This window comes from Anomaloglossus baeobatrachus, chromosome 8, assembly GCF_048569485.1.
Source record: "Anomaloglossus baeobatrachus isolate aAnoBae1 chromosome 8, aAnoBae1.hap1, whole genome shotgun sequence".
NCBI classification, from domain to species: domain Eukaryota; kingdom Metazoa; phylum Chordata; class Amphibia; order Anura; family Aromobatidae; genus Anomaloglossus; species Anomaloglossus baeobatrachus.
Genome location: NC_134360.1, coordinates 12,326,985 through 12,353,119, shown reverse-complemented (window position 1 = coordinate 12,353,119; position 26,135 = coordinate 12,326,985). Strand labels below are relative to the sequence as shown.

General features: G+C 51.9%; 1 protein-coding gene across 1 annotated transcript in view; it reads right to left on the bottom strand.

Annotated features, from left to right (window-relative positions):
- Positions 1-26,135, bottom strand: part of CACNA2D3 (calcium voltage-gated channel auxiliary subunit alpha2delta 3) — a 1,156,773-nt gene that overhangs the window by 309,027 nt on the left and 821,611 nt on the right. Inside the window, exons 25-26 of the mRNA XM_075321303.1 lie at positions 24,536-24,631; positions 3,538-3,659 (exon numbers count right to left, since the gene is read on the bottom strand). Of these exons, the coding sequence (XP_075177418.1) occupies positions 3,538-3,659; positions 24,536-24,631 (218 nt within the window). The remainder of the gene's footprint in view (positions 1-3,537; positions 3,660-24,535; positions 24,632-26,135) is intronic.

The following is a 26,135-nucleotide window of genomic DNA, read 5'->3' as shown; positions in this document are numbered from 1 at the left end:
GGCGGGTGTATTCGGGTCCCACACTCTGGTACAGCAAACAGGGGTCCCTTCCTCCTGCACTTAGTGTTTGTGTCTTCAGTTTGACTACTCTGCTTGAAACGGGGAAATCCACTCCCGGTGATTCTGTGTATTGGGAGCTGTGGCCAACGAGAACTGACCCATGGGATCTTAGCAGGCAATTGCGGAGCCCTATCCCCCTCGTTGGGCTTCCGTCTCGCTCTCTGGGCTTACTAGTGGGACAAGACGTGGAGACTTGTCCCCAGCTGGCTAATTGACAAGGGGCTTGAAGCTGTCCTCGCCCTAGGGTTCAGACACCCCGACTGTGCATGGCCTCTGGACCGGAGTTCCGCTGTCGGCACCGGCATGCTACAACCCTGCCCTGGTCCACTTAAGGTCTCCCCCGACCGGATCTCAGTTGCCTGCGGCCCTGTCTGCTGACTGCCGTCTAGTCAGTAGTCCGGTAGTCCAGGAGCTCCAACCCCTGACTACCTGGTCACTTCACACTCCTCTCACTTTCTCACTCCAAACTCGACTGACTCAGACTGATTTGTACCCTCCCAGAACACCTCAGGACCCCTAGGTGGGTATCACCATCTGCTTGGCCCCGCCCACTGGTGTGTCCCTATTGTCATGGGGGATGACTAGGCTTTGCTGGCTGATGTTGTGTACCTGGGTGTGGGTTTTGTGTTGGTATGCCAAGGAGGATGGAGTCCTGCACCTGGAGATTTGGGCAGTCTCTGTGACAACCTGGTTTTGCCAGGGCGTCACAGTTGCAGGTTATTGCTTGGTTAAGTGCTTGATCTTCACATAGTTACATTAGGTTGAAAAAAGACCTAGGTCCATCTACAGTAGTTCAACCTTCCTCCACCAATTATACATTTTGTCACTTATAACCAACAATGTTGTGATGTTATATTTTGATGTTGAATGGGCGGCACAGTGGCTCAGTGGTTAGCACTGCAGTCTTGTGGTGGCTCAGTGGCTAGCACTGCAGTCTTGTGGTGGCTCAGTGGTTAGCACTGCAGTCTTGTGGTGGCTCAGTGGCTAGCACTGCAGTCTTGTGGTGGCTCAGTGGTTAGCGCTGCAGTCTTGTGGTGGCTCAGTGGTTAGCACTGCAGTCTTGCAGCGCTGGAGTCCTGGGTTCAAATCCCACCAAGGACACCATCTGCAAGGAGTTTGTATGTTCTCCCCGTGTTTGCGTGGGTTTCCTCCGGGGTCTCCGGATTCCTCCCACACTCCAAAGACATACCAATAGGGGCTCTAGATTGTGAGCCCCAAGGGGTGACATACAAGCTTGACAAATAAATAAATGTAATACTTCAGTTCCTTTGTTACTTGATCTTGAGCTGGATTGTCATCTGAACTATCCTCCACTCCTGATCCTGACCCCGGCTTGCCTTCAGGCTCAAACTTACCCATTGTTAATCCAGATTCCAAGTTCTTCAGACCACTATGAGCCAATGGCCTTACACAGACTTTATAGTAATACTCTGTTAGGAGATTCTTACGGTATATGTGTCTTTAGGGTTGTGATGTGGACACTCATAGGTTTAACTAGTACATTTCAATAATTAAATTGATAGATATTGTATTGTTAGGAATTACGGTACATCATGGACAGAATTTGTGTACAGATAAAAGAGGACATATGAATATGCGTGTTCAGAATTAATATGTTAAAAGGAGCCATCAAAATAACAACTATTCTGGAAAACCCGGAATATAATTACCCCCAAAAATATTTCCATCTGCACATATAGCAGAATGTTTCTCCATTTTCATCCTCATTTTTAATTGGTCTCACAATTTAATAACCACTTGTATCTACTGTAAATTTTAGATTTGTAATGTGGACCGGCATTTTGAGACTGTACGAAAGAGAAACACAACAGGTCCAAGGCTCTAAAACAGCGCATGGAACTGGAGAAGGCCGGTGCAGAAACATATCCCTCTACAGTCATGGCCAAAAGTTTTGAGAATGCTACAAATATTAATTTTTACAAAGTCTACTGCTTCAGTTTTTCTAATGGCAATTTGCATATACTCCAGAATATCATAAAGAGTGATCAGTAACAGCAATCACTTGCAAAGTCAATATTGGCTAAGAAAATGAACTTTAACCCCCAAAACACATTTCAACAGCACTGCATTCCTGCCTTAAAAGGAGCAGCTAACATTGTTTTAGTGATTGTTCCATTAACACAGGTGTGGGTGTTGATGAGGACAGGGCTGGCGATCAATCAGTCATCAGTCAAGTAAGAATGACACCACTGGACACTTTAAAAGGAGGCTGGTGTTTGGTATCATTGTTTCTCTTCAGTTAACCATGATTATCTCTAAAGAAACACGTGCAGCCATCATTGCTCTGCACAAGAATGGCCTAACAGGGAAGAGTATCGCAGCTACAAAGATTGCACCTCAGTCAACAATCTATCGCATCATCAAGAACTTCAAAGAGAGAGATTCCATTGTTGCCAAAAAGGCTCCAGGGCGCCCAAGAAGGACCAGCAAACGCCAGGACCGTATCTTAAAACTGTTTCAGCTGCGGGATGGGACTACTAGCAGTGCCGAGCTAGCGCAGCAATGGCAGCGGCTGGCGTGAGGGCTTCTGCATGCACTGTGAGGCGGAGACTGCTTGAGCAAGGCCTGGTTTCAAGGAGGGCAGCAAAGAAGCCACTTCTCTCCAGAAAAAACATCAGGGACCGACTGATATTCTGCAAAAGGTACAGGGAGTGGACTGCTGAGGACTGGGGGAAAGTCATTTTCTCAGAGGAATCCCCTTTTCGATTGTTTGGGACATCTGGAAAACAGCTTATTAGAAGAAGAAGAGGTGAGCGCTAGCACCAGTCTTGTCTCATGCCAACTGTTACGCATCCGTAAACCATTCATGTGTGGGGTTGCTTCTCAGCCAAGGGAATCGCACCACTCACAGTCTTGCCTAAAAACACAGCCATGAATAAAGAATGGCACCAGAATGTCCTCCAAGAGCAACTTCTCCCAACTGTCCAAGAGCAGTTTGGCGCCCAACAATACCTTTTCCAGCATGATGGAGCACCTTGCCATAAAGCAAAGGGGATCACTAAATGGCTCATGGAACAAAACATAGAGATTTTGGGTCCATGGTCTGAAAACTCCCCAGATCTTAATCCCATTGAGAACTTGTGGGCAATCATCAAGAGACGGGTGGACAAACAAAAACCAACAAATTCTGGCAAAATGCAAGCATTGCTTATGCAAGAATGGACAGCTGTCAGTCAGGATTTGCTCCAGAAGGTGATTGAGAGCATGCCCGGGAGAATCGCAGAGGTCCTGAAGAAGAAGGGTCAACACTGCAAATATTCACTTGCTGCATTAACTCATTCTAACTGTCAATAGAACCTTCTGGTCTCATAATATGATTGCAATTATATTTCTGTATGTGATGTAAACATCAGACAAACACAAATAAAAACCAGAGGGAACAGATCATGTGAAAATAGCATTTTGGTGTCATTCTCAAAACTTTTGTCCATGACTGTAGTATTATTAGTTACTGACCTGTACTAAAAGGAATGGAATACACAAAGCTTCCGGGGATCTGCTCGGCGGCGCGGCGGTACCACAGCGGGAAGTGGTCGGCATTGTAATTGCTCTCTCGGTCATCAGGCATAAGGAAATCTCTTGAAACAGAAGAAAAAGAACAGTCATGTTACTCATTTTTTTTTACTAGGTATAACTACAATAATTAAAAAAACACCATCTAAAAATAATATTAATATAACAATCAGGACAACAAAGTAAGATAAAAGGGTCAATACAAACCTCAAAATAATGACTTCTGGGAGAGACTGCAATGCTGAAATGTGGGGGCGCAGGAGAAGCCCCATGGTCTACAGCAGAGGGTTTATTGTTTACAGAATATTATAGCCCAAACTTTATCAGATTAGTTTTCAAACAATTAACAGGAAAACTCCTGATGAACATTCCGATATTGGAGTAATATCTAATAGAATGCAGCGGAGATGAGCGAGTATTTTACATTCAAATATTCCAGCTTTGCTAAATATTCCTGGGAAATTTCATTTAAGGCAACTATTCCAAAACCTCAAATTGCACTGAAAAGGGTGTAACGCTCTGAGGTCTCCACCTTCCATATTTGTTGCAAACACAACTTCAGAAGTGGACCTTAATATTAGTATTCCAACACAGGTAAAAGAGAAAATAAAGCCTATATCAATACAGCTGCAAAGCCCCTACTGGCTCCTGTACAGACTAGTATCCCCAGCTGCACAGCCCCTACTGGCTCCTGTACAGACTAGTATCTCCAGCTGCACAGCCTCTACTGGTTCCTGTACAGACTAGTATCCCCAGCTGCACAGCCCTACTGGCTCCTGTACAGACTAGTATCCCCAGCTGCACAGCCCCTACTGGTTCCTGTACAGACTAGTATCCCCAGCTGCACAGCCCTACTGGCTCCTGTACAGACTAGTATCCCCAGCTGCACAGCCCCTACTGGCTCCTGTACAGACTAGTATCCCCAGCTGCACAGCCCCTACTGGCTCCTGTACAGACTAGTATCTCCAGCTGCACAGCCCCTACCGGCTCCTGTACAGACTAGTATCCCCAGCTGCACAGCTCCTACTGGCTCCTGTACAGACTAGTATCCCCAGCTGCACAGCCCCTACTGGTTCCTGTACAGACTAGTATCCCCAGCTGCACAGCCCCTACTGGCTCCTGTACAGACTAGTATCCCCAGCTGCACAGCCCCTACTGGCTCCTGTACAGACTAGTATCCCCAGCTGCACAGCCCCTACTGGCTCCTGTACAGACTAGTATCCCCAACTGCACAGCTCCTACTGGTTCCTGTACAGACTAGTATCTCCAGCTGCACAGCCCCTACTGGCTCCTGTACAGACTAGTATCCCCAGCTGCACAGCCCCTACTGGCTCCTGTACAGACTAGTATCCCCAGCTGCACAGCCCCTACTGGCTCCTGTACAGACTAGTATCCCCAGCTGCACAGCCCCTACTGGTTCCTGTACAGACTAGTATCCCCAGCTGCACAGCCTCTACTGGCTCCTGTACAGACTAGTATCCCCAGCTGCACAGCCCTACTGGCTCCTGTACAGACTAGTATCCCCAGCTGCACAGCCCCTACTGGCTCCTGTACAGACTAGTATCCCCAGCTGCACAGCCCCTACTGGCTCCTGTACAGACTAGTATCCCCAGCTGCACAGCCCCTACTGGTTCCTGTACAGACTAGTATCCCCAGCTGCACAGCCCCTACTGGCTCCTGTACAGACTAGTATCCCCAGCTGCACAGCCCTACTGGCTCCTGTACAGACTAGTATCCCCAGCTGCACAGCCCCTACTGGCTCCTGTACAGACTAGTATCCCCAGCTGCACAGCCCTACTGGCTCCTGTACAGACTAGTATCCCCAGCTGCACAGCCCCTACTGGCTCCTGTACAGACTAGTATCCCCAGCTGCACAGCCCCTACTGGCTCCTGTACAGACTAGTATCCCCAGCTGCACAGCCCCTACTGGCTCCTGTACAGACTAGTATCCCCAGCTGCACAGCCCTACTGGCTCCTGTACAGACTAGTATCCCCAGCTGCACAGCCCCTACTGGCTCCTGTACAGACTAGTATCCCCAGCTGCACAGCCCCTACTGGCTCCTGTACAGACTAGTATCTCCAGCTGCACAGCCCCTACCGGCTCCTGTACAGACTAGTATCCCCAGCTGCACAGCTCCTACTGGCTCCTGTACAGACTAGTATCCCCAGCTGCACAGCCCCTACTGGTTCCTGTACAGACTAGTATCCCCAGCTGCACAGCCCCTACTGGCTCCTGTACAGACTAGTATCCCCAGCTGCACAGCCCCTACTGGCTCCTGTACAGACTAGTATCCCCAACTGCACAGCTCCTACTGGTTCCTGTACAGACTAGTATCTCCAGCTGCACAGCCCCTACTGGCTCCTGTACAGACTAGTATCTCCAGCTGCACAGCCCCTACTGGTTCCTGTACAGACTAGTATCTCCAGCTGCACAGCCCCTACTGGCTCCTGTACAGACTAGTATCTCCAGCTGCACAGCCCCTACTGGCTCCTGTACAGACTAGTATCTCCAGCTGCACAGCCTCTACTGGTTCCTGTACAGACTAGTATCCCCAGCTGCACAGCCCCTACTGGCTCCTGTACAGACTAGTATCTCCAGCTGCACAGCCCCTACTGGCTCCTGTACAGACTTGTATCCCCAGCTGTACAACCCCTACTGGCTCCTGTACAGACTAGTATCTCCAGCTGCACAGCTCCTACTGGTTCCTGTACAGACTAGTATCTCCAGCTGCACAGCCCTACTGGCTCCTGTACAGACTAGTATCCCCAGCTGCACAGCCCCTACTGGCTCCTGTACAGACTAGTATCCCCAGCTGCACAGCCCTACTGGCTCCTGTACAGACTAGTATCCCCAGCTGCACAGCCCCTACTGGCTCCTGTACAGACTAGTATCCCCAGCTGCACAGCCCCTACTGGCTCCTGTACAGACTAGTATCCCCAGCTGCACAGCCCCTACTGGCTCCTGTACAGACTAGTATCCCCAGCTGCACAGCCTCTACTGGCTCCTGTACAGACTAGTATCTCCAGCTGCACAGACCCTACTGGCTCCTGTATAGACTAGTATCTCCAGCTGCACAGCCCCTACTGGCTCCTGTACAGACTAGTATCCTCAGCTGCACAGCCCCTACTGGTTCCTGTACAGACTAGTATCCGCAGCTGCACAGCCCCTACTGACTCCTGTACAGACTAGTATCTCAAGCTGCACAGCCCCTACTGGATCCTGTACAGACTAGTATCCCCAGCTGCACAGCCCCTACTGGCTCCTGTACAGACTAGTATCCCCAGCTGCACAGCCCTACTGGCTCCTGTACAGACTAGTATCCCCAGCTGCACAGCCCCTACTGGCTCCTGTACAGACTAGTATACCCAGCTGCACAGCCCTACTGGCTCCTGTACAGACTAGTATCCCCAGCTGCACAGCCCCTACTGGCTCCTGTACAGACTAGTATCCCCAGCTGCACAGCCCCTACTGGCTCCTGTACAGACTAGTATCCCCAGCTGCACAGCCCCTACTGGCTCCTGTACAGACTAGTATCCCCAGCTGCACAGCCCCTACTGGCTCATGTACAGACTAGTATCCCAAGCTGCACAGCCTCTACTGGCTCCTGTATAGACTAGTATCCCCAGCTGCACAGCCTCTACTGGCTCCTGTACAGACTAGTATCTCCAGCTGCACAGCCCCTACTGGCTCCTGTACAGACTAGTATCTCCAGCTGCACAGCCCCTACTGGTTCCTGTACAGACTAGTATCCCCAGCTGCACAGCCCCTACTGGCTCCTGTACAGACTAGTATCCCCAGCTGCACAGCCCCTACTGGCTCCTGTACAGACTAGTATCCTCAGCTGCACAGCCCCTACTGGTTCCTGTACAGACTAGTATCCGCAGCTGCACAGCCCCTACTGACTCCTGTACAGACTAGTATCTCCAGCTGCACAGCCCCTACTGGATCCTGTACAGACTAGTATCCTCAGCTGCACAGCCCCTACTGGCTCCTGTACAGACTAGTATCTCCAGCTGCACAGCCCCTACTGGCTCCTGTACAGACTAGTATCCCCAGCTGCACAGCTCCTACTGGCTCCTGTACAGACTAGTATCCCCAGCTGCACAGCCCCTACTGGCTCCTGTACAGACTAGTATCTCCAGCTGCACAGCCCCTACTGGCTCCTGTACAGACTAGTATCCCCAGCTGCACAGCCCCTACTGGTTCCTGTACAGACTAGTATATCCAGCTGCACAGCCCCTACTGGCTCCTGTACAGACTAGTATCCCCAGCTGCACAGCCTCTACTGGTACCTGTACAGACTAGTATCTCCAGCTGCACAGCCCCTACTGGCTCCTGTACAGACTAGTATCCCCAGCTGCACAGCCTCTACTGGTACCTGTACAGACTAGTATCCCCAGCTGCACAGCCCCTACTGGCTCCTGTACAGACTAGTATCCCCAGCTGCACAGCCCCTACTGGCTCCTGTACAGACTAGTATCTCCAGCTGCACAGCCCCTACTGGTTCCTGTACAGACTAGTATCCCCAGCTGCACAGCCCCTACTGGCTCCTGTACAGACTAGTATCCCCAGCTGCACAGCCTCTACTGGTTCCTGTACAGACTAGTATCTCCAGCTGCACAGCCCCTACTAGTTCCTGTACAGACTAGTATCCCCAGCTGCACAGCCCCTACTGGCTCCTGTACATACTAGTATCCCCAGCTGCACAGCCCCTACTTGTTCCTGTACAGACTAGTATCCCCAGCTGCACAGCCCCTACTGGCTCCTGTACAGACTAGTATCCCCAGCTGCACAGCCCCTACTGGTTCCTGTACAGACTAGTATCCCCAGCTGCACAGCCCCTACTGGTTCCTGTACAGACTAGTATCCCCAGCTGCACAGCCCCTACTGGCTCCTGTACAGACTAGTATCCCCAGCTGCACAGCCCCTACTGGCTCCTGTACAGACTAGTATCCCCAGCTGCACAGCCTCTACTGGCTCCTGTACAGACTAGTATCCCCAGCTGCACAGCCCATACTGGCTCCTGTACAGACTAGTATCCCCAGCTGCACAGCCCCTACTGGTTCCTGTACAGACTAGTATCTCCAGCTGCACAGCCCCTACTGGCTCCTGTACAGACTAGTATCCCCAGCTGCACAGCCTCTACTGGCTCCTGTACAGACTAGTATCCCCAGCTGCACAGCCCCTACTGGCTCCTGTACAGACTAGTATCCCCAGCTGTACAGCCCCTACTGGTTCCTGTACAGACTAGTATCCCCAGCTGCACAGCCCCTACTGGCTCCTGTACAGACTAGTATCCCCAGCTGCACAGCCCCTACTGGTACCTGTACAGACTAGTATCCCCAGCTGTACAGCCCCTACTGGCTCCTGTACAGACTAGTATCTCCAGCTGCACAGCCCCTACTGGCTCCTGTACAGACTAGTATCCCCAGCTGCACAGCCTCTACTGGCTCCTGTACAGACTAGTATCTCCAGCTGCACAGCCCCTACTGGTTCCTGTACAGACTAGTATCTCCAGCTGCACAGCCCCTACTGGCTCCTGTACAGACTAGTATCCCAAGCTGCACAGCCCCTACTGGCTCCTGTACAGACTAGTATCCCCAGCTGCACAGCCCCTACTGGTTCCTGTACAGACTAGTATCCCCAGCTGCACAGCCCCTACTGGCTCCTGTACAGACTAGTATCTCCAGCTGCACAGCCCCTACTGGCTCCTGTACAGACTAGTATCCCCAGCTGCCCAGCCCCTACTGGTTCCTGTACAGACTAGTATCCCCAGCTGCACAGCCCCTACTGGTTCCTGTACAGACTAGTATCCCCAGCTGCACAGCCCCTACTGGCTCCTGTACAGACTAGTATCTCCAGCTGCACAGCCCCTACTGGCTCCTGTACAGACTAGTATCCCCAGCTGCACAGCCCCTACTGGTTCCTGTACAGACTAGTATCCCCAGCTGCACAGCCCCTACTGGTTCCTATACAGACTAGTATCTCCAGCTGCACAGCCCCTACTGGTTCCTGTACAGACTAGTATCTCCAGCTGCACAGCCCCTACTGGCTCCTGTACAGACTAGTATCCCTAGCTGCACAGCCCCTACTGGCTCCTGTACAGACTAGTATCTCCAGCTGCACAGCCACTACTGGCTCCTGTACAGACTAGTATCTCCAGCTGCACAGCCCCTACTGGCTCCTGTACAGACTAGTATCCCCAGCTGCACAGCTCCTACTGGCTCCTGTACAGACTAGTATCCCCAGCGGCACAGCCCCTACTGGTTCCTGTACAGACTAGTATCTCCAGCTGCACAGCCCCTACTAGTCCCTGTACAGACTAGTATCCGCAGCTGCACAGCCCCTACTGGTTCCTGTACAGACTAGTATCCCCAGCTGCACAGCCCTTACTGGATCCTGTACAGACTAGTATCCCCAGCTGCACAGCCCCTACTGGCTCCTGTACAGACTAGTATCCCCAGCTGCTCAGCCCCTACTGGCTCCTGTACAGACTAGTATCCCCAGCTGCACAGCCCCTACTGGCTCCTGTACAGACTAGTATCCCCAGCTGCACAGCCCCTACTGGCTCCTGTACACACTAGTATCCCCAGCTGCACAGCCCCTACTGGCTCCTGTACAAACTAGTATCCCCAGCTGCAGAGACCCTACTGGCTCCTGTACAGACTAGTATCCCCAGCTGCAGAGACCCTACTGGCTCCTGTACAGACTAGTATCCCCAGCTGCAGAGACCCTACTGGCTCCTGTACAGACTAGTATCCCCAGCTGCACAGCCCCTACTGGTTCCTGTACAGACTAGTATCCCCAGCTGCACAGCTCCTACTGGCTCCTGTACAGACTAGTATCCCCAGCTGCAGAGACCCTACTGGCTCCTGTACAGACTAGTATCCCCAGCTGCACAGCCCCTACTGGCTCCTGTACAGACTAGTATCCCCAGCTGCACAGCCCCTACTGGTTCCTGTACAGACTAGTATATCCAGCTGCACAGCCCCTACTGGCTCCTGTACAGACTAGTATCCCCAGCTGCACAGCCTCTACTGGTACCTGTACAGACTAGTATCCCCAGCTGCACAGCCCCTACTGGCTCCTGTACAGACTAGTATCTCCAGCTGCACAGCCCCTACTGGTTCCTGTACAGACTAGTATCTCCAGCTGCACAGCCGCTACTGGCTCCTGTACAGACTAGTATCCCCGGCTGCACAGCCCCTACTGGCTCTTGTACAGACTAGTATCTCCGGCTGCACAGCCCCTACTGGTTCCTGTACAGACTAGTATCCCCAGCTGCACAGCCCATACTGGTTTCTGTACAGACTAGTATCCCCAGCTGCACAGCCCCTACTGGCTCCTGTACAGACTAGTATCTCCAGCTGCACAGCCCATACTGGCTCCTGTACAGACTAGTATCTCCAGCTGCACAGCCCATACTGGCTCCTGTACAGACTAGTATCCCCAGCTGCACAGCCCATACTGGCTCCTGTACAGACTAGTATCTCCGGCTGCACAGCCCCTACTGGTTCCTGTACAGACTAGTATCCCCAGCTGCACAGCCCCTACTGGCTCCTGTACAGACTAGTATCCCCAGCTGTACAACCCCTACTGGCTCCTGTACAGACTAGTATCCCCAGCTGCACAGCCCCTACTGGCTCCTGTACAGACTAGTATCCCCAGCTGCACAGCCCCTACTGGCTCCTGTACAGACTAGTATCCCCAGCTGCACAGCCTCTACTGGCTCCTGTACAGACTAGTATCTCCAGCTGCACAGCCTCTACTGGCTCCTGTACAGACTAGAATCCCCAGCTGCACAGCCCCTACTGGTTCCTGTACAGACTAGTATCTGCAGCTGCACAGCCCCTACTGGCTCCTGTACAGACTAGTATCCCCAGCTGCACAGCCCCTACTGGCTCCTGTACAGACTAGTATCCCCAGCTGCACAGCCCCTACTGGCTCCTGTACAGACTAGTATCCCCAGCTGCACAGCCCCTACTGGCTCCTGTACAGACTAGTATCTCCAGCTGCACAGCCCCTACTGGCTCCTGTACAGACTAGTATCCCCAGCTGCACAGCCCCTACTGGTTCCTGTACAGACTAGTATCCCCAGCTACACAGCCACTACTGGCTCCTGTACAGACTAGTATCCCCAGCTGCACAGCCCCTACTGGCTCCTGTACAGACTAGTATCCCCAGCTGCACAGCCCCTACTGGCTCCTGTACAGACTAGTATCTCCAGCTGCACAGCCCCTACTGGCTCCTGTACAGACTAGTATCCCCAGCTGCACAGCCCCTACTGGCTCCTGTACAGACTAGTATCTCAAGCTGCACAGCCCCTACTGGTTCCTGTACAGACTAGTATCCCCAGCTGCACAGCCCCTACTGGCTCCTGTACAGACTAGTATCCCCAGCTGCACAGCCCCTACTGGCTCCTGTACAGACTAGTATCCCCAGCTGCACAGCCCCTACTGGCTCCTGTACAGACTAGTATCCCCAGCTGCACAGCCCCTACTGGCTCCTGTACAGACTAGTATCTCCAGCTGCACAGCCCCTACTGGCTCCTGTACAGACTAGTATCCCCAGCTGCACAGCCCCTACTGGCTCCTGTACAGACTAGTATCCCCAGCTGCACAGCCCCTACTGGCTCCTGTACAGACTAGTATCCCCAGCTGCACAACCCCTACTGGCTCCTGTACAGACTAGTATCTCCAGCTGCACAGCCCCTACTGGCTCCTGTACAGACTAGTATCCCCAGCTGCACAGCCCCTACTGGCTCCTGTACAGACTAGTATCTCCAGCTGCATAGCCCCTACTGGCTCCTGTACAGACTAGTATCCCCAGCTGCACAGCCCCTACTGGCTCCTGTACAGACTAGTATCCCCAGCTGCACAGCCCTTACTGGCTCCTGTACAGACTAGTATCCCCAGCTGCACAGCCCCTACTGGCTCCTGTACAGACTAGTATCCCCAGCTGCACAGCCTCTACTGGCTCCTGTACAGACTAGTATCTCCAGCTGCACAGCCTCTACTGGCTCCTGTACAGACTAGTATCCCCAGCTGCACAGCCCCTACTGGTTCCTGTACAGACTAGTATCTGCAGCTGCACAGCCCCTACTGGCTCCTGTACAGACTAGTATCCCCAGCTGCACAGCCCCTACTGGCTCCTGTACAGACTAGTATCCCCAGCTGCACAGCCCCTACTGGCTCCTGTACAGACTAGTATCCCCAGCTGCACAGCCCCTACTGGCTCCTGTACAGACTAGTATCTCCAGCTGCACAGCCCCTACTGGCTCCTGTACAGACTAGTATCCCCAGCTGCACAGCCCCTACTGGTTCCTGTACAGACTAGTATCCCCAGCTACACAGCCACTACTGGCTCCTGTACAGACTAGTATCCCCAGCTGCACAGCCCCTACTGGTTCCTGTACAGACTAGTATCCCCAGCTGCACAGCTCCTACTGGCTCCTGTACAGACTAGTATCGCCAGCTGCACAGCCCCTACTGGCTCCTGTACAGACTAGTATCGCCAGCTGCACAGCCCCTACTGGCTCCTGTACAGACTAGTATCTCCAGCTGCACAGCCCCTACTGGTTCCTGTACAGACTAGTATCCCCAGCTGCACAGCCCCTACTGGCTCCTGTACAGACTAGTATCCCCAGCTGCACAGCCCCTACTGGCTCCTGTACAGACTAGTATCCCCAGCTGCACAGCCCCTACTGGCTCCTGTACAGACTAGTATCTCCAGCTGCACAGCCCCTACTGGCTCCTGTACAGACTAGTATCCCCAGCTGCACAGCCCCTACTGGCTCCTGTACAGACTAGTATCCCCAGCTGCACAGCCCCTACTGGCTCCTGTACAGACTAGTATCCCCAGCTGCACAGCCACTACTGGCTCCTGTACAGACTAGTATCCCCAGCTGCACAGCCCCTACTGGTTCCTGTACAGACTAGTATCTCCAGCTGCACAGCCCCTACTGGTTCCTGTACAGACTAGTATCTCCAGCTGCACAGCCCCTACTGGTTCCTGTACAGACTAGTATCTCCAGCTGCACAGCCCCTACTGGTTCCTGTACAGACTAGTGTCCATAGCTGCCCAATCCCCAATGGCTCCTGCACATGCTGCAATAACCCTAGCTGAAGCACTAGAAACTCACAGCTTGGACCTGTCTGCCTGAAAGGCCATCAAGTTGCTCCTAATTTCTCTTGAGGAACCAGGAGGGAGGTTGCAACTCACTATAAACCAAGATAGGAAAAGCATGGAAAGATAGGCAGTTACCCAAAGTGAAGGAAAATAAATCACATGCTGGACTGGAAAACGTAAAATAGCAAATGCAAGCTAGGGAAGTCTCCTACAACCTGACAGCAAACACGAGAATGGTTAGTTAAATGAGAAAGTACAGAACAAATACCACACTAGTGTTGTCTAAAAGGCAACAATCCCTAGCAGTGAGGCTGGAACTCCTTAGCAGAATCCACTTAGGAACATAGTGAGCAGAGAAGGTTAGTATCAGGACAGTATAAATAGCCCTACCCAGATTGTGATAGGACAGAGAAAATGAGCAAGTGAGAACACCTGATAACCGCAAACCAAAAGAGAAGCAAAGGTGTAAGACCATCAGCATGTGGACAGTGACTGACCAAGGAAGGAAACTGACCACACAGTACAAGGTCACCGGATCGAGTCCCAAATCTATAGCATAATAGTACTATCCTTTCTATGACTTGTCCCTTTCACTGGACCCTCGGTAACCCCAATCCACTGACATCTCTGATGGAACTCTTTCACCAGGTGATCCTCATGAGGATAATCCGCATTAACCTAGGAGTTATCTTCTGGACCAAAACCCTTCCAGCTGACGAGAAACTGAAACCCCGAACTTGTTCCACCTCTTACTCCTGATCGTCCTCCAAATCCACCACAATTAGGTCCAGAGGATCAGATGTCCTCTCAAACCTCTTAAGAAGAGAAGAATGGAAGGAGTTATTTATCTTCTAAGAAACAACACTCTATTAATAATCTTATAAAACCTACAAATTTGGGAGAAAATTTCCTAAATACCAAGGCTATGTGCGCACTTACTGGATTTTGCCGCGGATTTTCCGCGGATTTGCTGCATGTTTCGCTGCAGAAAATGTTCATAACATCTCTGCAGTGAATCACCAGCAAATCCTATGGAGAAAAAAAATCCTGTGCGCACTGGGCGGAATTTGACAGCTGCATGTTTTGCTGCGGGAATCCCGCAGCAAAAACAAGTGCATGTCACTTCTTTTCCGCACATCGCTGCGGGATTTCACTCCATTGACTCCAATGTTAATCATGAAATCCCGCAGGGAATAACGCAGGTGACTCGCCCACCCCAGGGCTATGGGACACCCGGTGCCGGGCCGGACTAGTCCGGGGGACGTCAGTGGTGGCGGGGCCAGGCTCCGTGGCCCTGGTGGGTGTCAGTTAAATATGGCTGATGACTTGGTGATGAATAAAGTTTGTGTTCGTGACGCCACCTGTGGTATGCGGCTATTAAGCCGCCGCTGCTGTGTAAGGCCTCCGGGGTGATGATATGGCAGCAATGGTGGTACTGCTCCCTACAGGTGGAGCGGTGCCCCGGGGCACTGTTGGTGCTCGTGAGAGTCTATGGTGTAATGGACGGCTAAGCAGATAAAATAACAGAGACCACTCCAAGGGTGCAGTTTCAAGTTCTTTACTCACACGTCCTGGTATGTGCACACTGGTGCCCTCAGACGACTGGAACCCACTGTCAGGGACCTCCGCCGTTTCTGGGTGATTCTTGGAGTAAAAACCGGTACCCTTCTCTCTAAGGTGTCTCTGTCTTCAGCTGTCTTCCTAAGCCTAGCTCTTTTAGGATGAACCTGCTCGGCCTCCACTACAGCCTCCAGGCTGGGGAGTCACCTGTCGGATGATTCTCCCTTTTCTAGAGGTACTGCTGTGGGCTGTGGCCCGGGGAGTTTACAACTTTCCCTGGGCCTCGGTTTTTACTGTTTGGAGATGATTTTTCACTCCTCCGGTTTCTAGGGACCGTCCCCTGCTGCAGCTTGATCCCTCCACCGATGTTCCTGTGGAGCAGGCCACCGCAGCTCTACAGCTATCCGTGGCCCTGGAATCCCTTCTGTTCACTGCTTGGTGTCACCTGGACCCTCTGAGTCCCAGGATCTTCACCAGGAAGCGTCTCTTTCCTCTTCTCAGCTCCTGACTGACTTGGAGCTCTCTTTCCTTCTCTCCTCCTTGCCTGCCTCCTGCAGACCTCCTCCTCCTTCCCCACTTTCTCTCTTTCTTCTGTTGCTTTCTCTGTGCGGACACTCTGAGCTCACAGAGCTCCTTTCTCTTTCACAACTACATGCTCACTCCTCACTCTCTCACTCTCTGAGGTAAACTGAAACTAACTTGACCTTCCTTTCTCTGACTGCTCTCTGGTGGCTCCTCCCACCTCCCCAGTTGCTAAGCTGTACCCTATAGGAGCAGGGATGGGTCTTACGGCCCCTCCCAGCATGCAGCATGGGAGGGTAACTGCCACTGTCCCTGGTCCCAGTATGTACCTAACAATGGGTGTTGTGTAGATTTATCAGGGGACCGGTGTTCACTCCCTTCCTCACCCAGAATGGGCATCACACCGCTGGATGGGGTGCAATGATCTGTGGCGATGGAAGCCTCAGGGGCGCCACACTCCCCCACAGCGAATCCCAGCACGTCCTCGGGCTGAAAAACAACAGAAAATGTGGAAAAACTGCAAAGACATTTTTGTTATGCATAACAATAAAACAATTAAACATTTCTTCCCTTTATGGGAGGCACAAGTACTTGAACGTTGCAAACATTCTTATAAAGAAAAACTCTAAGTGTGCACTTCCAGTCCATTGCACTGTTTGGGCACTTCCCCCATAATTCTGGTAGGGGGCACAACAGGTGCAACTATATACATCTTGGCTACAACAAGTCCAGTAGCCTGGCAGTTCGTTCAGCCTTCTTAAGCTACAAAAGCAACATACCAGCCACTACGTCCAGTGGCCTGGTAACACATGACACATACATTTACATTCACCGGGGACCACATTCCAGTCTAGTGGCCCGGTAACACATCAACAAGGGGGTGACTTCTTCAAAAAGCACAAGGGGCAGTAAGGCAAGGTAGGGTGTCGTCTTCAAAAAGAACATTAGGGCAGCACAAAAGGGACATCTTCACAAAGAATGAGGGGCAGACAGGGGCTATGTACAGTTCAGCATCTTCTTTTCCTTTTCTTAATTGCAGAGGTCATGCTGCGGCAGGGCCCTGGACAGCATGCAGGCCGTGCTCAGACTGGTCTGAGTCCCTTGGCCCTTTTCTGCAGCCGTTGCGGGGCTGCTGCGGGGTGATGGTATCAGAGCTGCGTCCCTGTCTTTGCGGGCCGCGCCTGGCATGGCGGCGGCCTGGATTGGAGTCGCTGCTGTGACCGGTTCTTGACGGGCTGCACCTGGCGTGGCTGCGGCCTGGGCTTGGCGGGCCGCACCTGCGGCGTGGATTAACGTTGCCGCTGCGGCGGGATCTTGTTTGGCCGAGCGGGGTATCACTGCTGGGGACTGAGCTGGACGGGCCGGGCTTGGCGTCGCTGCTGCGGCATGGATGGGCGTCGCTCCGGCGGAAAAATCTTGGCGGGCCGCACCTGGCGTGGCTGCGGCCTGGATCGGTGTCGCCGTGCCGGGCGTCTCTCCAGGGACCGCAGGCATGGCAGCGGGGGTTGGGGCACTCGCGCCGGGCGTCTCTCCAGGGACCGCGGGCATGGCAGCGGGGGTTGGGGCACTCGCGCCGGCAGGGGCAGCATGGGACTCACCCAGATCTAGGCCGGAGATGCTCTGCAGCAGGATCGGCATCGCTGGTGTGGACTCTGGATGGACGTGGGCATCACCCCCACGCAGGCCTCGCTGCACAGACTTCTGCAGACTCCTCATGGCCAGCACCATCTCCTTCCCCCACACGGCTGTCTCCCATCTGCTCTGCTTCTTTATCCCGTCAGCCATCCTTCCGACCTCAGCCTCCAGCTCAGCGGCGGTCACAGGCCTGATCCAGGTGAGCTCCCCCTGGCCTCCGCTTACAGGAGCCATTTTCTCTCTTCCTCCAGACAGCAGCATTAACTGCCTGTCAGTTTCTTAGCGCGCCATTTTTCTCTCCTCCGCTCTCCATAGCGGGCACTGCTTGGCGCTCTTTCTCTAGACAAGGGGGCGGAGCTTCTTTTCGCGCTCTTTCTACAGGCACGCCCCCCTTCTTCCCGCGCTCAGCAGCGCTAATGGCGGCGGTTTTCACAGTAAAACACACAGTTTTTCACGATTCTTCAAGGCACGCAGTACCCGGTGGGACCGGGCACGAAATCCTGTTCGTGGCGCCAAAATTGACTCGCCCACCCCAGGGCTATGGGACACCCGGTGCCGGGCCGGACTAGTCCGGGGGTCGTCAGTGGTGGCGGGGCCCGGCTCCGAGGCCCTGGTGGGTGTCAGTTAAATATGGCTGATGACTTGGTGATGAATAAAGCTTGTGTTCGTGACGCCACCTGTGGTATGCGGCTATTAAGCCGCCGCTGCTGTGTAAGGCCTCCGGGGTGATGGTATGGCAGCAATGGTGGTACTGCTCCCTACAGGTGGAGCAATGCCCTGGGGCACTGTTGGTGCTCGTGAGAGTCTATGGTGTAATGGACGGCTAAGCAGATAAAATAACAGAGACCACTCCAAGGGTGCAGTTTCAAGTTCTTTACTCACACGTCCTGGTATGTGCACACTGGTGCCCTCAGACGACTGGAACCCACTGTCAGGGACCTCCGCCGTTTCTGGGTGATTCTTGGAGTAAAAACCGGTACCCTTCTCTCTAAGGTGTCTCTGTCTTCAGCTGTCTTCCTAAGCCTAGCTCTTTTAGGATGAACCTGCTCGGCCTCCACTACAGCCTCCAGGCTGGGGGGTCACCTGTCGGATGATTCTCCCCTTTCTAGAGGTTCTGCTGTGGGCTGTGGCCCGGGGAGTTTACAACTTTCCCTGGGCCTCGGTTTTTACTGTTTGGAGATGATTTTTCACTCCTCCGGTTTCTAGGGACCGTCCCCTGTTGCAGCTTGATCCCTCCACCGATGTTCCTGTGCAACAGGCCACCACAGCTCTACAGCTACCCGTGGCCCTGGGATCCCTTCTGTTCTCTGCTTGGTGTCACCTGGACCCTCTGAGTCCCAGGATCTTCACCAGGAAGCGTCACTTTCTTCTTCTCAGCTCCTGTCTGACTTGGAGCTCTTTTTCTACTTCTCCTCCTTGCCTGCCTCCTGCAGACCTCTTCCTCCTTCCCCACTCTCTCTCTTTCTTCTGTTGCTTTCTCTGTGCGGACACTCTGAGCTCACAGAGCTCCTTTCTCTTTCACAACTACATGCTCACTCCTCACTCTCTCACTCTCTGAGGTAAACTGAAACTAACTTGACCTTCCTTTCTCTGACTGCTCTCTGGTGGCTCCTCCCACCTCCCCAGTTGCTAAGCTGTACCCTATAGGAGCAGGGATGGGTCTTACGGCCCCTCCCAGCATGCAGCATGGGAGGGTAACTGCCACTGTCCCTGGTCCCAGTATGTACCTAACAATGGGTGTTGTGTAGATTTACCAGGGGACCGGTGTTCACTCCTTTCCTCACCCAGAATTGGCATCACACCGCTGGATGGGGTGCAATGACCTGTGGCGACGGAAGCCTCAGGGGCGCCACACAGGCAGCAAATTCTGTGCGGTTCACTGCATTTTCCTGCGTTATTCCCTGCGGTATTTCGCGGTTTACCTCCGGTAATGTACATCGCCTGTCTGCGGTTTTGCAGGGAAGTGATGTCATTACAGGAAGAGGAAGCCGTGCAGAGAGTAAACACACACAGATCACAGACACACACAGACATCACAGACATAGATCACAGACACAGACACATAGAACACACATAGAAAGAAAACGGAAATATAGAAAACAAAGCACGTGGGCTCCGCTGTATGTTTACCTTCCAGCCGAGGTAAGCACACAGCGGCGGCCCGGTATTCCCAGGCTGGGGAGGGAGAGGGGCAGGGTTAATGTCCCCCGCCTCACTCCCCCTCCCGCAGCCGAGAATATCAGCCACAGCTGCCCCGGGACTGTCGCATGCATTATGCGGCAGCACCGGCGTGTCCTCGGCTCTTCTTGCTGCCGTGTAGCAGTGGCAGCAAGGTAATACAAGGGGTTAATGGTGGTGGATCACCGCCATTAACCCCAGGCTTGATCATGGCAGTGTCTATGGGACAGCTGACATGATCAACCCGTAAGTAAAGTGAAAAAACACAGACACCGAAAAATCCTTTATTTTAAATAAAACAAACAAGCCTCGTTCACCATTTTATTAACCCCTCCCGACGTAATCCACAGCTCCGACGTCCTGCGCTGCTTACATCCAGCCGCGACTGTCACAGACACAGCGCTGAATGAATGCAGCAGACAGCAGAGGTAATTACCGTTCATTTCCCACGGCCGGTAATGTGAACTCACTGCCGACCGTGGGAAATGCAGCGATCTGTCCTCTATCTCTCTCTCTATCTCTCTCTCTCTATATATCTCTCTCTATATCTCTCTCTCTCTCTATATCTCTCTCTATATCTCTCTCTCTCTATATATCTCTCTCTATATCTCTCTCTCTCTATATATCTCTCTCTCTCTATATATCTCTCTCTCTATATCTCTCTCTCTCTATATCTCTCTCTCTCTCTATATCTCTCTCTCTCTATATCTCTCTCTATATCTCTCTCTCTATATATCTCTCTCTCTCTATATATATCTCTCTCTCTATATATCTCTCTCTCTATATCTCTCTCTCTCTATATCTCTCTCTCTATATATCTCTCTCTCTCTATATATATCTCTCTCTCTATATATCTCTCTCTCTATATCTCTCTCTCTCTATATCTCTCTCTATATCTCTCTCTATATCTATCTATCTATCTATCCCTCTATCTATTCTTCTGTCTATCTACTATCTCAGAATTAAATTTTTTTTTTTTTTTTTTTTTCAATGTGCTTTATTGCATTGAATGCAATAAAGCACATCCCAACCCGCACGCGGCAAAACCGCGGCAATACCGCGAACAATACCACGGTGAAACCGCAGCAAACCGCGGCAAACCGCATGCGGTTTTCGGGTGCGGTTTGCCGCGGTTTTTTACCGCGGGTGCGGTAATCTTTGAGAGCATGCGGAATTTTCTCAAGAAAATTCCATTTCCCAGTGCGCACATAGCCTAAGACGTACATTTTTTTAGGAAAGCACACAAACGTCCCCACCCTAGAGACAGGAGCCCCCTATATCTCTGGTTCACACTTTTCTCTGCCCGGTCATTAGATACCAAAAGACCTTTTTCCACCTCCTTCCAGAGTTTACTCAGTTGGGAAGAACATTTCGTCATATCCGGCAAAGAGTACTGCAAACCTGGAAAATTCCCCAAAAACAGATGAAAACCCCCAGAGCAAAAAAAGGTGAGGTCCCCATAACTGTAGAGGTACAGTTATATACGGCAAATTCATTAAGAGGCAGTAATTCTACCCAGTCCTCCTAATTAGATGAAACAAAACATTTCAAATACTGTTCAACCACTTGGATCATCCTCTCTGCCTATTAGTCTTAGGATGATAATCTGAGAGAAATGAGAGTGTAACACCCAATCTTGGGCAAAAACTATCCCTAAGTTAGCCAAAAACTGAACCCCTCCATTGGAAATAATGAGAAAGCACAAAGCAAATAACACAGTGATCTCTGTCTAACAGGCAACACCTTGGAACGCCTTAGCACAATCTACGTAGGAATATAGGCAGCAGAGAAGGCAAGTATCAGGAGAGTATAAATAGCCCCACCCGAGATGTGATAGGACAGAGAAATAGAGTAAGTGGGAACATCTGATAACCGCAAACCAAGTAAAGGTAAAAGACCATCAGCATTTGGACAGGGGCTGACCAGGCTGTGGCTCAGCAGCACAAGGTCACCGGATCGAGTCCCAAATGCTAGGCATGACAATCATGTAGAGCAAATTCCTAAAAATTAAACACAAATTTCAAATCCATTTGCTCATCTCTACTATCTAGATATTGCTGTGCAGTGTTCGCGTTGCACTCGCTGGGTGTCATGGTAGTGTCGGACTCTGTTCACACTGCAGAGTCCGACAAACAGCCTGGTTTCCCTGAGTTGCACAGATTGTCATGGGTGTCGGCTGGTTCTGGATTCACTGCTCCTCAGTACAGCAGGAGTTAATTCCCGCTGGCTTGTGATCATTTGGTGAAAGCTCAGTCTGCTGATTACCATCCTCAGCTGTTTTCACCCTTTATAAGGGTTTGGGTTCTGGGGCTGAGTGCCGGATATAGCTTTTGCTACCTCGGTTTCTGTGGTTATCTAGTTCAATAGTGATCTACAATTTTCGGTTTTGCATGGTGTGAGTTCTCCAGTTGTGCATTTATTTCCTACTCATTATGTGTTACTCCCCATTTCACATACTGTGCCTCGTCTGTGTTTGTGTTTGTGTGCACGAGTTTTCGTTCACCCTGGTCAGTGCCAATTTGTGGAATTTTTATTACTGGATTTCTGGCCTGCTCCCTGGATAGGGGGAGTAGTATCAGGGCTCGGACAGGACACAGGGCCACGCTACGGGCTCAAACCTGGCTACCATCAAGCCTACCTACAAGGGACAGCGCAGGGTTCTTAGGGTCAGCTTATGACCCCTTTTACATTGGTGCATACCCCGTGACAGATATTTGGTAATTTTATATGTCCAAATCAATAGACTAAATTAAAATGGTCATGGAAACCAAGTCACAATATTGGATCCTAGGTATAGTTAAGATTCAGATACCAAGCTCATTTTCATACTTCACGTGTGCACTAAAATGAAAAGTTTTAAAACTTGCTGAAAAGTAATGTACTATTCTACTTTTACTGCCCCATTTGTAATTTGGTGAGGGGCACTGCTTTTATAAAATAATACAGCAGACCGTTAAGTGACGGTACCATGTCTATGGCCATGTCCACTCGGCTAGTATGGGCTCACGATGGACACCATAATATATAATAGACTTGCTCATTTTTGGTTAGCTTCACAATAACTGAGTGCATCTGTCGTCCTCCCATTTCTTGTGTTGGAGGCAAATAAATCATTTCTCTACATCTGTAGGAATGTGGCCGGTGACTCGCAGCAGATGGTAAGATACGGCTGAAGCAACACACCACGGAGCGCTGCATTCAGAGCGGTAAAGGGAAATCTACAAACAGCCTAACCGAAAGCTGCTGTGTTCTGAGCTCAGGGTCAAGAAGAATAGGCAACATTTCAGTCTAAACTCAAAAACATAAGAAAACAAAAAGCTGGCATTAAACAAATTAGCTGGACAGAATTCCCCAACTATGGAGCGGAGCGTCTGAAATCGGGAACATCGTATGATTTCGGATTCACAGAAGGGAATCCATATTTGCTGAAACTCTGTTTAGAGAGGCTACAAAGGGGGACCTGTCTCTTTGTGATGAGCGGGCACTACCATGCTCAGATGCTCAATACTCGTAACTAGTGATGAGCGGGCACTACCATGCTCGGATGCTCAATACTCGTAACTAGTAATGAGCGGGCACTACCATGCTCGGGTGCTCAATACTCGTAACTAGTGATTTGCGGACACTACCATGCTCGGGTGCTCAGTACTGGTAACTAGTGATGAGCGGGCACTACCATGCTCAGATGCTCAATACTCGTAACTAGTGATGAGCGGGCACTACCATGCTCGGATGCTCAATACTCGTAACTAGTAATGAGCGGGCACTACCATGCTCGGGTGCTCAATACTCGTAACTAGTGATTTGCGGACACTACCATGCTCGGGTGCTCAGTACTGGTAACTAGTGATGAGCGGGCACTACCATGCTCGGGTGCTCAGTACTGGTAACTAGTGATGAGCGGGCACTACCATGCTCGGGTGCTCAGTACTGGTAACTAGTGAGGAGCGGGCACTACCATGCTCGGGTGCTCAGTACTGGTAACTAGTGATGAGCGGGCACTACCATGCTCGGGTGCTCAGTACTGGTAACTAGTGATGAGCGGGCACTACCATGCTCAGGTGCTCAGTACTGGTAACTAGTGATGAGCGGGCACTACCATGCTCGGGTGCTCAGTACTGGTAACTAGTGAGGAGCGGGCACTACCATGCTCGGGTGCTCAGTACTGGTAACTAGTGATGAGCGGGCACTACCATGCTCGGGTGCTCAGTACTGGTAACTAGTGATGAGCGAGCACTACCATGCTCAGGTGCTCAGTACTGGTAACTAGTGATGAGCGGGCACTACCATGCTCGGGTGCTCAGTACTCGTAACTAGTGATGAGCGGACTCTACCATGCTCAGGTGCTCAGTACTGGTAACTAGTGATGAGCAGGCACTACCATGCTCGGGTGCTCAGTACTGGTAACTAGTGATGAGTGGGCACTACCATGCTCAGGTGCTCAGTACTGGTAACTAGTGATGAGTGGGCACTACCATGCTCGGGTGCTCAGGACTGGTAACTAGTGATGAGCGAGCACTACCATGCTCGGGTGCTCAGTACTGGTAACTAGTGATGAGCGGGCACTACCATGCTCATCACTAGTTACGAGTACTGAGCACCCGAGCATGGTAGTGCCTGCTCATCACTAGTTACGGGTACTGAGCACCTGAGCATGGTAGTGCCCACTCATCAATATTGGTCATAATTGGAGAACCCCTTCATTATCCCTCATAATTCCCTAATGTTGAATGGAACAATAGGGAACTTCCAACTAGGGAATTAAAATTTAAATAAAACAGCCATTTGCGTTACTTTCTTGGGCGCTGTAAAAGTTTTTGTTTTTTCGCAGCCGGTCGCAGCTATGGTAGAGAAGGCCACATCTGTATAAGCTAATGACGTCCACCCCCCAGGATACGGCCGCTGGTCATTACTTACCTGTACGTCAGCTGCTCGGGTCCCACAAAGAGGTTTACACGAGTGAGTCCAGTGCGGGTCCCCAGGAAAGCAATTTCTACATCTTTGTCTGAATTTCTGGTTGAAAAATTTTGGGAAGAAAAGAGAAAACAATTAAAAAGGTGTGTTTTTGGCCTATTTCATCAAATTGTTTTAGAATAAATAATTTTATATTTGCTCTTGCACTACAAGCAATGGGAATAGAAAAGGATGGCCGGCCAGCACGAGTGCACGTGTAACCTGACTGGGCACCATAGAGCTCACCGATACCAGCGCATCCTGTAATAGGAGCCATTGTGGGGCACTGCAGCCCGAATGTGGATGCTGCCCCCTGACTGCTGGCCCCTTCCCCGTGGTAATTAGGTTCGCCCCCTTTAAGAGACCCCCGACATTGCCACTCCCCCGGAGGCGTCATTGGATCCTTTCCCCGCAGCTTACTGCGCAGGAGCGGCGGTTCCCAGCCACTCTTACCCAGGACCCGGACCAGTTTGGACTGCCGGCACTATGGACCCGCTGATGGACGCGGTAAGAGAGCGCATCGGCAGGGAGGGCAGCGAATGGCTCACAGGGCTTTTCCCTGCGGGCAGCTTCCTCTCTGCCGAGGTTCAAACGTGCGGCGCCGGCGCGCGGAGGTCTAAGAGACATACCCGCCCGCCGGCCCGTTTGAGCCCGCCGCAAAATTCAAAAAAGAGCGCGAAAAAGAATCCTTCGCGCTCTCTGCTAATGCCCCCGCCCACCTGCTTTATCGCGGCTGCCAGCGCCATCACGGGGGACGCTCCAGGGAACAGGGGAGCAGCGCAGGTTGGAATTACTCCAGCTCAGGCTGCAAGCAGCTGCGCTGTGAGAAAGGGATCTGTTTTCCCTCAGCAGCCAGCATTTAGTACTGCCCCATCTGGCCTGCCCTTAGTATCCATGGGGGCCAATAATACAAGCCAGAGTTCTTCTGGCTCTAGTAGTGGATCAGCAGATTTGAGAGCACTGCCTGATCCTGCTCCTATAGTTCAAAGGGGGGGAGGAGAGGGGCCCCTAAATGTTGCAACGGTGGAGGGCCAGTTGGTTCTGTGGCCCCCATCTGATCAGACACCGCCACCATCACAGGCGAGCCAGCCTTTCTGTATTGCCCCACCAGGTCCAGGCATAGCTTCTCAGCTGAATCCACTTAGTGTACCCGTACCTACTCAGTGGGCACCTTATGTAAGGGGGGATGGTGCTAGTTCGCCACTTGTCCTGCAGAATACCCACCTACAGATGAGGGCGGGGGTGGTTAGTGGAGCTTACCAGAGCATATCACGGTCACGTGCTGGGACCCCGGCCACGGCTATTGCGGATGGTGCGGGCAGCCATCGTGGTCGGGATTCATCATCATCATCCGATGAGCAGCGGGCGCGTCGGCGCAGCAGGCGACGCCACAGCAGCCGTCGCCACGGCAGATCCAGGTCTAGGCGTCGTAGCCGGCGTTCTAGGTCCTCGCGCTGGCGTTCCCCCTCTTCCTCAGACGTATGCCCAGAGTCCTCGCACAGGGGACGAAGATCATCAACTGCTACAGCGGTTCATCGAGTGGACGTGGGTCCGACGTCCGGTG